Source organism: Pezoporus wallicus, unplaced genomic scaffold, assembly GCF_028554395.1.
Source record: "Pezoporus wallicus isolate ANWC-B61680 ecotype Strahan unplaced genomic scaffold, APGP_CSIRO_Pwel_v1 contig_5552, whole genome shotgun sequence".
Classification (NCBI taxonomy): Eukaryota; Metazoa; Chordata; class Aves; order Psittaciformes; family Psittacidae; genus Pezoporus; species Pezoporus wallicus.
In genome coordinates, this window is record NW_026640754.1 from 4564239 (window position 1) to 4577470 (window position 13232).

The 13232-nt window shown below is 44.5% G+C and overlaps 1 protein-coding gene across 3 annotated transcripts in view; it reads left to right on the forward strand.

Annotated features, from left to right (window-relative positions):
• The first annotated feature begins 420 nt into the window (after positions 1-420).
• ACSL1 (acyl-CoA synthetase long chain family member 1) overlaps positions 421-13232 on the forward strand; it is a 38384-nt gene continuing 25572 nt past the window's right edge. Inside the window, exons 1-3 of one of the 3 annotated variants that reach the window (XM_057420363.1) lie at positions 492-514; positions 5107-5202; positions 9551-9778. In XM_057420363.1, the coding sequence (XP_057276346.1) occupies positions 9584-9778 (195 nt within the window). In that variant the 5' untranslated portion in view covers positions 492-514; positions 5107-5202; positions 9551-9583. Of the gene's footprint in view, positions 515-1275; positions 1301-5106; positions 5203-9550; positions 9779-13232 lie in introns of those variants that run through there. The other 2 variants (XM_057420364.1, XM_057420365.1) reach the window with 2 other exon arrangements.

Here is a 13232-nt window from a genome sequence, read left to right on the forward strand (position 1 = left end):
GATGCAGATGTCTTTGCGAAACTGTAGGAACAGCTTCCCCTGCCAGCTGTCAGCTCGGATCCGTAAGGTGTGAAGCGGCGCTCCCAGCAGAGCCCATGCTCTCACTCCCCTGCGCTTCCCCCACCGTTTGTGCCCGCACGTACGTTGTTTCCACCGCCCTCCCCGCAGAGCTGTATGGGTTACTGAGGCACGGGCCGGCCGACACACCGCAGCGCTGCCGCGGGCGGTACACAACCGGCCCCAGGTCCTCAGCAGGCCGGCGGCTCCCCCGTGCCCCGGCGGGGGAGAGGCAGGGTAAGGGGCGGGGCGGGGCGGGGCGGGAGGCTCGGGGGCGGGGCAGGCCCGGGCCCTAGTGCCCGCCGGGTGGCGCGAACGGGCGGGGGGGCGGGCTGGCGGAGGAGGCGGGCTCGGCACACGGACACGCCGCTCCCGCCGTGCTCGGCTTAAATAGGGCGGCGCCGAGGGAGCCGTGTACAGCCGTGGTCGTCGCCGTTGTTGCCGCCGCCGGCTGGAGGTGAGCGGGGCTTGGGGGTGCCGCCGCCACCCGTTCACGGGAGTGTAGGACGAGGATGAGGCCGTGTGCCCGGCTGCGCTGAGGAGTTGGCGCAGGGCCGGGGGCTGTCAGGGACGTGCTCGCCGCAACCTGCTCGGCCGCCGCTGAGGTGGGCTGGCTCCGCCGGGGCCTGCCGCAGCCACCGCCGCTACCCGGCCGTTCACCGCGGGGCTAGGGCTGCCTGCGCTGGTGCTGTCACCTGCGGGGCCGAGAGAGGGGCGGTGGGTGCCGGCAGGGCGGTGTTGGCGCCGATCCCCTCAGGCAGCCGCTGTGGGGATTTCCCTTCCGCCCCGCGGTGGGGGCAGCGTCCCGCGGAGCCGCCTTGGCTTCCCCTTGCACAAAAGCCTCCAGGAGAGCGAAGCCGGCTGCCCCTGGCCTCCCCCCGGCGCTGCGGCAGCTCCGGCTGGCAGGGCATTGTTCGGCGCCAGCGCTGCCCTCCCCACGGCACGGGCTCGGGCCAGGCCCCGTTCCCGGAAAAGCAGCCCCCCGCGCTGCCCGCAGCCCAGACCCGCAGTGGGGAGCGGGCTGGGGAGCACCGTGCTGCCCGCCAGCCTCAGCGCGTTATGTGTGGTTGCTGGACCCTGCCTTCAACTAGGTCGCTGTTACTGGCATGAGTGCAGCAGCATGTACTTGAAGCAGCTTTTTTGGCGGTTTGGTTTTTTTTAGATTGTTTTTTTTCTGTCTGTGCAGCTGAGAGCATGTATGGAAATGCAGCGTGAGGCACACTGGCCTAAAATGGAAGGTTCGGTGAGTTTGACTTTGCAGGCCTCCTCTGCTGTTAGGTAGGACTTGCAGTGCTACAGCGCAGGGATTTAGCTTGGTTGTATGGTGCTTTTGTTCGAGGGTGCATACATTTCTTGTTCTTGTTGAACAGGAATTGCAACACTTGAAACCTTCTGAATTTCTAAAGGGCACGTCTGTGAGTTGTTTGGGGTATTATAGACACCCTCTTGGACCACATAATCCTCGCTTGGGTTGGTGGCTGCAATATGATGGACATGTCCCGTGATAGGAAAGAGTGACATCTGAAGAAACTGCTATAAAAATCCTGTGGTTATATGCCTGTACCTGGACCACAGAGCTATTTCATGTGGTGTTAACAGACTTTTTCTTTCATCCGTGTTGCTTTACAGGGAGCCATACAGTCTTCTGAGCCTGTTCAGGAGTATTTGTATTTGCCTCTCTGCTTTGGAATGTGCTGTCAAACTCAGAAGCTGAGATTTCTCAGCTCAAGAGATTTGGATCTGACTTCTTGGATTAAGAAATTCTGAGTGTAAGAAAGCACTGAGTTTACTGAAACATACCTGCTCTTCTTGCAACAATAGCAGTTTTAGTAATGCAAAAACTGAAATATAGAATTGCTCATGAAACCATGCTGTGACTGCCTTATCCTTTATAAAGTCCAAGGATATCTAGCTTGCTTGTGTTGGAATACATCTGAGGATGGCTGATGAGGAAAACCTAAAGCCTGCAGTTGCAAGTAGCTGTTGTGTGTAATGTAATCAAGGTCTTGAGCCAATAGTTTTAGCCTATTCCAAGGACTACATGATTATAATGAATTTAAAAGGCACCTTCTAAATTTGGTGGATGCTGTTTTACATCTACAAATTGGCCAAGATGAGGTTTGAGGTAAGTGCTTTTGAAGCGAATCCCCAAGTAACTTTTTGCTTCAAGGGCAAGTACAAGGTTGGCATCAGTGGAAAAGCAAAGCCAGTAGTTCAAAATGAAAGGAAAGACAACTTTGAAGTAGTTATCCAGGTGACTCTCTTGTTGAATAAAGTCTCTGTAGCTGATTGCTACCTCATTGCTACACTAAAAATAAATACCCCATGGGATTTTCTGAAGGAGATAGAGGTGGGTTATACCTTCTCTGTCCTTAGTGTATCAATCCCCAGTGGTGAAGAGTCAAATGGCTTGTCTTTCTCTCTTTCCCTCCAAGAAAACAACCCTGTGACTATTGTAATCTATAGCAGATAGGAGTTGTCTTTTGTTTTTCTAAAGCTTGGTAATACAGTTAAATGGGTGGACTCAGGCTAATGACAAGATTTGTCAAATGCGCAGCAGAAAGAGAGATATTCTGGCCCCAGGAAATATGTTGCTTGATAAATTAGGCTTCTGGTAGTCCAATGAATAGACTGCCTCCTATATCTTACTTCCCTGCTGTGCTAAATTACAAGTTCTGATATGTTAAATCTTGTAATATGTTAAATGTAACCAGTGGTAACTCTCCAGAAATCCTCATAAAAATGAGGGGAGATTGTTCATTGCATGCAGGCTCGCAATACATGTGGCTGAGGGGAGCAGTGCTGTGCAGCACTGAACTTTACAGGCAGTAGGCTGAACCCTGGTTGCAGATGGGGGGTTTGCATTTCTGCAGGTCCTGCCTGACTCCTAGAACAAGGACACTTGATAACACAAGGCTTCTGCTCTTCCTTGCTGCCTTTCATGTTGGGAGCTATTAATCTACAGAGTAAAGTATTCCCTTGGGGTTAGGATTTGAGTCTTGGTAGTACTGGAAGTTTGCTCAAAACCAACTGAAAAGAACTTGCATGGCTTTATAGAGTTAGAGGAAAACCGGGTTTTGTTTTTTTAGTTGGACTCCTTAAGGTTTAGAGCAGAAGTGCATGATGTCCCACTTTCAGAAAAGGACTTCTGTCTTTTTTTGTATGAATTACTGTCTTAAACCCAAAACTCTTAAGCTTTTTAGTTTGATACTGCATGTGCCTTATGTTGAAAACTTGGCCTCTGCAGTTGGGCTGCATTAATAGGCTAGTGAGGATGGATTAGTTTCCTAGGAAAGCTAGATGAAAATGCTTACTATCTCTTACTCAGAGGAAATGCAGGGATACCTTAATACCCGAGGTCAAGAGGTTACTGGGTATGTCATAATCGTTCTTATGATGCTGGTGTTAGGAGGTCACTTGGTGAGCCAGTTGCTTCTTTTAAGTACTTGCTGATCTGGCCAGCCTCAGTGTTAAGGGTTATACTTTTTTAAAACATCCTTCTGAATGTAAACACTACCTGGTGTGATGCAGTGTGGCTTACTGTGCCTAACCCAGGTTGCCTTCTGCTAGACTTGAGGTGACAGAAGTGTGAGCAAGAAACTCATTCTTGCAGAGTCTTGGGTGAGTACTTGGGGCATGTGTTAACCTGATGTAGCATACTGAGCTATCTGAAAACTAGCCTTTTCCTCAGAGGGCTAGAATGAATAAGTTTGAAGGATCTATTCCAGCTGTTAATGCCGCAAGAAAGCTTCTAGTTTGTAGAAATTTGCTTCTGTAGGGTGATTTTCATCTACACTGTATTTGGATTGAGGTTAAATTAGAGTAATGCCATGATATACTTGCAAATAGAAGTTCTAGGGATGGAATTCTAGTGGAAAGTAATTTTAGCTGCAAGATAGATGTTTGTAAGTATATTCTGTGGTCTCAGAAGGTTGGAAGCTAATAAGACTGACATGTCAATGTGTGCATAGGCATGGATCAAAGGAAGCTTAAATCAATCACTGTCTTAAAGGTTTTAGTGGGAACTATAGGTTTTCCTTAATTTTACAGGGTTACTAAGTGCTGTTTGACAGCTATAGTTGCACAAAAGGCATTAAGTAGCTTCTTGTCATGTGGTTCAGCTCCTGAACTTGAATAAACTCCAGTGACCTCACTGGTGTGCACTCAGATTACTTGTTGGACATCATTAAGAGGCAAGGATCCAGGTGTTGTTCCATAGGGTTGCAGCCAAATGTCTGAGGACAGGGCTGTGACTTTTTTTGTTGCTGGGCATAGAGCCTTGACACATCAGTAGTGTATGTACTGCTTCTTAAGGGCTGCAGCAAGAGTCTTACCTTCAGCTGCAGCTTATGAAGTAAATCACCATGGCCCATTTGATGGGGCTGAATCCAGCTTCTAGGCTGCTTCCCTCTAGTCCTGCCTTGTCCCAAATGCAGGAACAGAAACTGAACCAGCAGAGGCCATCTGAACCATTATGTGATGCCCTGTGGTTACTCAAAGCCAGACTGGGGAGCCTAAGTGGGGTTGGAGGTGGGGAGGGTGGTGAATATTAAGGACCTGCTTGTTCCATTCTGTGCATGGGATACATTCCTCACTAACAGCTTTTTAGCTCCTCCCTCTTTACTGTTGCTGGAAAGTGTATTTGTCAGCTGCTGTTTTAAAAGGAGGGTTTGTATCTCCAAAGCCTGGCTGGGTGATCTAAGCGATTCTGGGTAAGATATTTAGGTATTTTAATGGGGGAATAGGGAGCAGTGGAGGAGCAGAAGGAGGTTGGAAGGTGGGTGGAGGAGGAGGGTGATGGTGGCAGCAGAAAAGTAGTGGATTAGACAGTTCAATGTTAGTAGGTTTGTTCAGGAGCAGTTTAGTCCTTTGTGGCTAAAGAGAGACTGTCACAGCATACATGCGATGACAGGCTGCACCACAGGAGACATCTTGCTGTTGCATTAATGTTATATAAGCCTTAAACTGAGGATTCTCATTTGCTGTACCTTGAGGTTAGTTGCGGTTTCCCTCCTTTCCTCCTGTGGTTACAGTTTGGTGCTGTTACAGGCAGTTGCAAGACCTCTGTCAATTTACTGCCTTGACTGCAGGACGGGGGAAATCCTGGGAGGACTTGCGTGTGGTGTTTGGAGTTGCATGTTTAAGGTTTGTATTACAACAGTCCATCTCTTTCAGGAGTTGTGCTGTCTTGTTTCCTTCTGGGAGTTAATGGTTACTTTTTCATCTAGACAAAAGTTGACCTAGCTGAGAACTAGCATCAGAACTAACCCAGGAAAACGGTGTTTGCCAGATCACTTCCCCAGTGTGAGCACACTACCAGTTGAGTGCCTGGCCAGCACAATGAGGGTTGTGGGAGCATGTATCTGGGACAGGTTGGACTGATTAGAATTTAAGATGATTATACATGTACTCTGAGATTAGGATTATGTATTTTATTTGGACAAAAGGATTTCTCTTGTTAATAGCCAAAGCTATTTGTTTCACTCTCTTTTATGCTCAATAAAGAAGCTAGAATATAATTCTCTACTTCATCTTTCAAAAAATGAGTGATGAAAGACTTAAGTAAAACAGATCCATGGGAGCTCTGCAGCATAACCTGTAACATAAGAAAACAACAATCTGCAATGGCAAGTAGCTGTGAGGATAGCTCAAAGGTATATGGGTCAACTTGTCTTGTAGCTTTCTCCTGCCTTCAAGAAGCTGTGAAAATAACACAGCCACATTTTTTATGCCATGTGGTAGACCTTCCTTTATAGCAGGCCACTGCGGCACTGGTGTGCTGTTCATCTAAATATCGTGATGGAGAGGAGGAAAAGCCATTGGTTCTTGGGGTTGTTTTTTCTTTGCAATGCAAGGGGTGACGGCTGCTCTCCTGTTGTCTTCTGTTGCGCTCAAATGATGTCTGGTTATGGATAGACAATAGGCAGGCTGATGCCTGCTGTAAATAGCCCATTGTGTGCTGAGAGTAGGAGCAGCAAAGAACAGCAGTCCTCCCAACTTCGGTCATTGCCTTGAGATACTGGCTCTGCTGTAAGGAATGAGTCTTGGGTGCTGTGGGGGGTGTGTGCATGTGTGTGAGGGAAGAGCTGGCTTTGCATGAGATGTACAGAGCTCCTTAACCAAACTGATGTGAGGAGTTCAGATGGATGCTTTCATGGGTTGGATTTCAGGAACTGTTTCTGTGGTGGTGGCCAAGACAGGCAGCTATCTCTGAAGCAGTTTTCCCCTGTTATTAAACCTACTTTTGCATATACTTTTCTGTATTTTTTCTGAACTTGAAGACAAACCAAGGTCTACTGGTTGCATCAAGGAAAAAGTGTTTTTGACCTCAAACATTGTCTCTTCTGCTGGAAGTGTTTTGCTACATATATCAACCTAAGTATTGCAGGCTGGTATTTCTCTTACTGGGGATCTTCTTCTGGGGTTCTCCATCTGTAACTTCCAATCACTTGCTGTATCATTTCTCTCACTGGGCCTCAGTTTGAGTGTCTTTTCCTTGTGGTTGAGATCCTGTCTGGATGAGAAGCAAGTGCAGGACCTGAGTTTGTGAAGTGACCATGGCTTTTCTGCTTGTAATCAGTAAGCAGGCTTTGCTGGGCCTTTCCTTGGGGAAAAGGACTGTAAGCCAGATCCTTGCTCCACTGGGAAGATCTTTGTATTTCAGTCTAAAAGCTCTAAACTGCTCTTCTTGGTCTCAGGCAAGATCCTGGCTGTCTCATGCAATCAGAGTATGAGCTAAGTAACCATTAAGATGGATCAAAGAACACTCGGAAGCATCAAAGCCCCATTCTTTGATGGGGCGCATTTGGATCCATATGTTAAAAATGCAGATAAATTCACCCTGTTGCATCCGGCTTCATCTTAAATACAGAAAACAAGAGTTGATATGACTTAACAGATAGTGTTAAAGCTAGGAATTGCTTAGTCTTGCAGAAAACTGTCCTAATCTTATTTGTTGGGGTTTTTTTTGTGCTGATGAGGCAGAAAGTGTAATAAAGTCATCCCTTAATATAAACCTAAGCAGTAAAATGCATCATTATATAACTGATAATTTGCAGTGTACCTGCTCAAGAAAGGTTTGTGATACAGGCTGCTCTACAAACAAGTTTTCAAGGAAATGAAAAGCAGTGGTGTGCAGCTGAAATTGCAGCAGTGCCTTGACTACAATGGGACTGTTCTGTGAATGAAATGGTCATGTTTATTTCAGTTCTTGTTAGCTGTGATGGCATCACAGCCTTTTGAAAGAGTAACTCTCTAATTACATTGCATTCCTAAATCAATAGTCTGTGTGCAGGACAAGTCATGACTAAAGCTGAGAGGAAAGCAAGTATCTGTTGTTCTAAAAGTCAAAGGTGCTTATTGTGGGGATTGAGGAGGACTGATCTTAACCCTTACGTACATTTATAGTCCCGTTTTATTCCTAGTTTCATAACATGGTGTCTATGATATATGCAGAATTAACTTATGAACCAAGAGTTCCTTGTTGGAATTACTCTTTATTCTTATTGTTCATCGGTGTATATTAAGAGGTCGTTATCATACCTGCTTTGATGCTTAAAAAGCAATAGCATGGTAATACTAAAGTAACTGATTTATTTTTTATGCTGGGGGAAGACAAAGGTGTTCCTAGTTAATATTTCAGTTCTTCTCTCCTTCCATTACTACAGCCGGATGTGTTGTGGATTTTGAGTATAGGCTGCTGTGTATCACAGTGCAAATAACCAAAGGGCATTTCTGTAGTGCCCCTGTACTAGGTATCTAGGTGATACAGTCCTGCACCCTAAGGCTATGCTGTAAAAGAAAAGGGAGCAGGGAGAGAGAGGACAGTGCCTGAAGGCTGGGAAGCCTCCAATGGGCCTGGGGCCATTCCAGAGGTGGAACTTGATTCCATCCTGATGCTGCCCCCATTCATGACCTTACTTCAGCCTGTCCTTCTGCTAACATTGTGAAACCATGGGCCCTTTGAACTAATTTTATGGCTTTTTTTTTTTCTATTGGTAGCAAATCCTTGTCCAAATACTGGTTAGACATTTTGTGAACAAGACAACTCTTCTGCTGCCTGGTTGGGTAACTGATTGCAGCAGTAAAGATTTCAAGGGCGGGCTGTAAACTAGAGATTTTCCTTTAGCAATCTGAAATCTTAGCCTTGTCCGGTTGGTTTTAAAACTAATAAGCATAGAAGTCTGCCTGTTTGGATTGCAGTGTCTCTTACACTGCCATCCTGCAGCAGTGTATGGTTACATGGTATGTTCTATCTATTTAAACACTTATTTTGACGTTCTGTAGGACCTTGGTTTAATTTTATGGTCTGTAGGACATGGCTGGACCTAAATCATCTAAGCAAATAACTCCTGCTCTTCAATCAAGCAGGAAAGTGTTGCTTCCCCCCACCCCACCCTGACAGCAGCCTTTGTCAGCTGTCCCTATGTGGCCGGAGGCTGGGCTGGTGACAGCGGCTGTGAGCAGTGCTGCCAGCCGGGGGGGCAGGCGGGCGCCGTTCAGCAGGCGGTGGGGTGCCTGGGTGCGGGTTGCCATTGGCCCGGAGCAGGCTGGCTGCCTGCTGCTTACCTCTCACCTACTGGGCAGGAGCTGGTGGGTTTGACATGTGACGAATGTCCCGGGAGACCTTGGCTGTAGAGGAGTACACCAGCTGAGCTGATGGCAATCCGTTCCGTCCCCCCCATGGCTGGTTCTTGCTCTGGAATATCCGTGTCAGAAAGCACTGGCAGGGAGCAGCCTCTGTCAACTCTTCCTTCTGTGTGAACACGACAAATCGAACGTGCTTCCTGTGCTTGATTATATTGCTGTGTGCTGCTGCCTTGGGCCTCCTTAGATGCTGCTTTAGCATGCCTCATGACCGCAGATAATTTGCTGGCATGGTGCTGGGAGAAATAGGAAGCTTGCTAGCACAAGAGGAGTTATGGAAGGATGTTGGCTTTGAAAGCAGCTTGCTGTAGTGAGCTTTCTGTACATGACTGAAGGGAGAGTAAAAAGAGTTTATTTTCCTGGATTTAAGAGATGAAAAATCCTGCTCCTGCTATGCTACTGTAGGATTAGGATGCTCTCTATTACGTTAAGGCAAGCAAGTTAACATCTTACAGCCCTGACCTCTCTCTCCCAAACTTCCCTGTTTGACACTGTTTAAACAGTCTCCTGGTGCAGCTATTCTACAAATAACTAGTTTGCATTTGTGAAATGCTGTCCGTCAACAAAATGATTGCCTCTTTCTATTTTGAAATGCAGTGTCTGTTAAAAGCCGTATTAAAACCCTAAAGGAATTGCCTCCTGTCAGCCCCACTTTTCTGGAGTATGAACTACTAATTACTTGCTTATTTAATTGCAATACAGCAGTCTAAAGGTATTGCCTGCTGAGTGGCAGATAATTTTGATAGTGGGAAGCCAGTAGGACAATGCATACATCACTCTCCCACAACAACAGTTAACTGAAAGGGGATTTCAAATCTTTCTGTGTAACTTTCTTTCATATCACCAGATTCCAGCATCGCGACAACTGCACTGAATTGCAATGCAAGCACATGAGTTGTTTAGACACCTACGAATGCCAGAACTTGGGGATGTCAGGCAGTATGTGCGCACCCTTCCGACCAATACGCTTATGGGCTTCGGTGCTTTCGCAGCTCTCACAACTTACTGGTATGCAACAAGACCAAAAGCACTAAAACCACCATGTGATCTAGCAATGCAATCTGTGGAAGTAGAGGTAAGTGACGCTTGGTGGATGCTGTTGTTCACTGTTGTTCACTGAATGCTGTTCATTTTGAAGCCTAAAGGTGGCATTGAGAGAGACCAAACACTGATTTATAGATGAATGTTTCTAAACCTGTAGTGTGTGGGGAATATATTTCAGGGTGTGTTTGGTCTGGGGGGTTATTTGAAATATGGCCTGAACTCAGTTTTTTGGCTTTCTGAATTTGAGAACTGGTTTGAGGGTTATTGAGGACATGGTGGTAGTAACTAGCATGGGAGAAGAAGATTCTGCTAAATTCTGGATGTGCTAGCTTAGCTTTTGTCTTATGCTTTTTAGAGGCAGGCAGAGTTATTGTTAGGTGGTGGTTGTTTTTTTTTTTTAATAGTGAAGCAAAATGTGGGAACAGTCTGACTAGGAGGAACTGCTGCTTAGAAGCAAATACAGGCAACTGATTACATGGATGGGGATCCCCAAGCAGCAGTTTTATCAATTCCCCTATCAACTATAGAGTCAAGATTTTACCAGTTATTCTTTCAAGAGTGCCTCTGTGTTTCTTCAGGGTAGACCAAGGTGTTTTCTCCTTTTAAGGAAGGAGAGAGCTTTGAAAGGCTGTGATCTTAAAGGGAGATAATTACAAAACATAGGATTGTAAGGCTGACAGTTTCTTGCGTTACTCTTGATAGTCAGATGCTACCATCACAGATTTTCTTAACACTTGCAACTGAACTCCCACCTTATAGCACATTCTTCTGTGTGGATAGAGTGTACCTAGTTGTCCTGTATCAAATGCAATTAACATGACTTTGTCTTTAAGAGTAGATGCGACTACAAACTCATGTAAACATATATGGCAAAGCAGTTTGGAATTTGGAGTAGGTAAACTTTAATGAACTTCAGCAAAGCAAATGCCTGTCATAGTCTCAAATCAGGCATTTTCTTTGCAATGTTTTGTGATATTGAGGTTGAAGAATGAAGCATTAGTTGGCCTCTCCATTCAAAATCTTAGTTAGTACTATTTATTTCCTATTCTTCCCTGTATGGCATGCAGTAAGCTTACTGTAACATATGTTACTATAGCAAGTAATGGTCTGATACTAGAAGTATACAAAGGGGAAAGTAAAACATACTCTGGTAATGTAATAATTGCCCAGAATGCCCATTTTCAAAAGGTATTTATATACATGTGTATAGTAAGGGTTCAGAAGTTAGTTCTTCTCTTGGTGAGCTTTCCCAATCCTAGCAGCAGCCACTTAGTGGGTGCAATAGTCTTGTAGAACAGCATGTTTTGGTGGCTGGAATAAACTAGCAGGGAGAGCTTTTTCCAGCAGTGGGGGGCCTCACTAGTCAGTATGGCCTTCAACAGATTTGAGGGGGGTGTGTTGCATTGGAAGATGGTAAAACTGTGGCTCTTAACTGGCCATAAACCCAATGACAGATGCTTATTTGCTTGAGAATCTTGGCAGCCTTCTCAGTTCAGTGCCTTTACTTCTTCAGCACTGCTGGATTCTGTAATTGAAATAATTATTTGGTAGTATGAGACGTCACTGAACTGCTTAACACATCATTGATCCATATTGTACTAATTAACATCTCTCTGATCAGAGCAATAGAGATATAACAGCATTATTTTTCATTTTCTCTTTAGAAAGTTCATTTTAATAGGAAGACTGAACAGTAGTAAAACTTAAATGAGCACCAGTTGAGTGCGTTAGCATGTCTTGGTGATAAAGAGCTCATGTTTTGAGAACAGGTTGAAATGAGCAAGATCAATCCAGTTTTGTCTATTGACAGTTCAGTTACAGCCTTTAATGTTGTAAACTGTACCAAATTAATCAAATGAGAATGTATGTTTTGAAGAAAGTTTCAAGTGTCTGTTAGAATTAGTACTGCTGTAACAGTAACAAGGGTGTAGTACAGGGCTTGGTATTCAGTTTCTCATTACATTTTGCTTAGAATTTCATTCAGCTTACTCCATTCTCTTAAACATGTGTTAAGATGGATTCTCTTCCATTGAAGAAAAATACCAAATACTGCTCTCAAGTTCTGGCTTAACATTGTTTTTTCTGGCTAAGTAATACAATATTAAAATGTCTTAAGGAGTAAGCAGTGTGGTCCAAAAAAAAGGTATGGCAGGAGGCAGTTAATTTTCTCTGCTGTTTTAATATCTAATCTACTTGTTCATTAGTGGTAACAATTTTGAACTATAAATAGGCTTATGCTTAATTCTTACTTGTGGTATATTTCCTTGGCCCAGCAAAGTTTAAATGACTGGACTAGGGTTTCTAAGTGTTCTGATAATAGATCTTAATAACTTTCTGTGGGAGGAAAATGATCCTATTTACTGCTGCTCCAGGTAACTTCCCATCTCTGGAAAGTTTAGATTTAGTAGGCTGACACCCAGTTACCCATTTTAACAATCACTGAATGAGCATGGAGACCGCACACTTGGTTGAATATTGATACAAAAAGTTACTGAAAGATACACTCTTTTAGAGTAGATGGCACAATTAATAGAGTACAGTCTTTAAAGTATGCATTCTAAGATTACATTTCACTGAAAGAAACCCTCTTGTGTTCAGAGTTCCCAATCTAATCTCTCTTCAGTGGATCTTCTCAGAAGTATAGGTGAAAATCTTTCAGGATCCACTTGAATCCCTTCCGTATAGGAAGGGAGACAAGATTAATGAAGGGTTACTCTAAATAAAGCCTGACTAGTGCAAGGCAGCATTGCTGAGACTCATGCTGTACTCGGTCATGCACTATATTAAGAATTTCAGTGCTACAGTGATGGTAGAAATAGGGCATTTGTCCTGTGTTTTGCAAGCTTGTGCACCCTTAATGTCTGTAGTTGTAGGCTTATTTGCATCTGTCTGCTTGTGGATTGCTCTTTCCTCTGGTGACTGGTAGCTGCACAACTTTGGCTGTTGAGTGCCTGTGTATGGCTGTCAAATATTAAATATTGCTTTAAAGCCCCAAATACTTCTGTTTGGCTCAATTTCAGCTAAGGCATGAAGGAAGGAATATAAATAAACACTAGGATGTCAGTGTTTTCTAGTAGTAAGTGTCTTCTGCATTTGTCACCTGCTTTTTTTTCTTCCTTTAGCATGGAAGACATGGAGAGAAGTATTCAACTCATGAAAACTTTTAAACCTAATTACATTTTCCTGATACATTACCAGAACTCTAGCTTTCCTTGTCTTTCAGGAATCACTTGATTAGACATGTGCTTGTCTCCATATGAAGTAATCAGCCTTAGCTGTTGCATGCTTATCTAGGGATTGGTATGCTTTAAATTATAATGGCTGGTTTGAAAACTCTAGTTTATACTTCTTGCTGCTCAGAATATGCATGTTGGTGACCTAAGCACCACTTGCTAGTATACTTTCTCTCTCAGGAAAATGAAAATTTGGTCTCTTGCCTCTGGAGGCATGGTGGAGCCAACAGTATATTTTGACATTACTGCTAA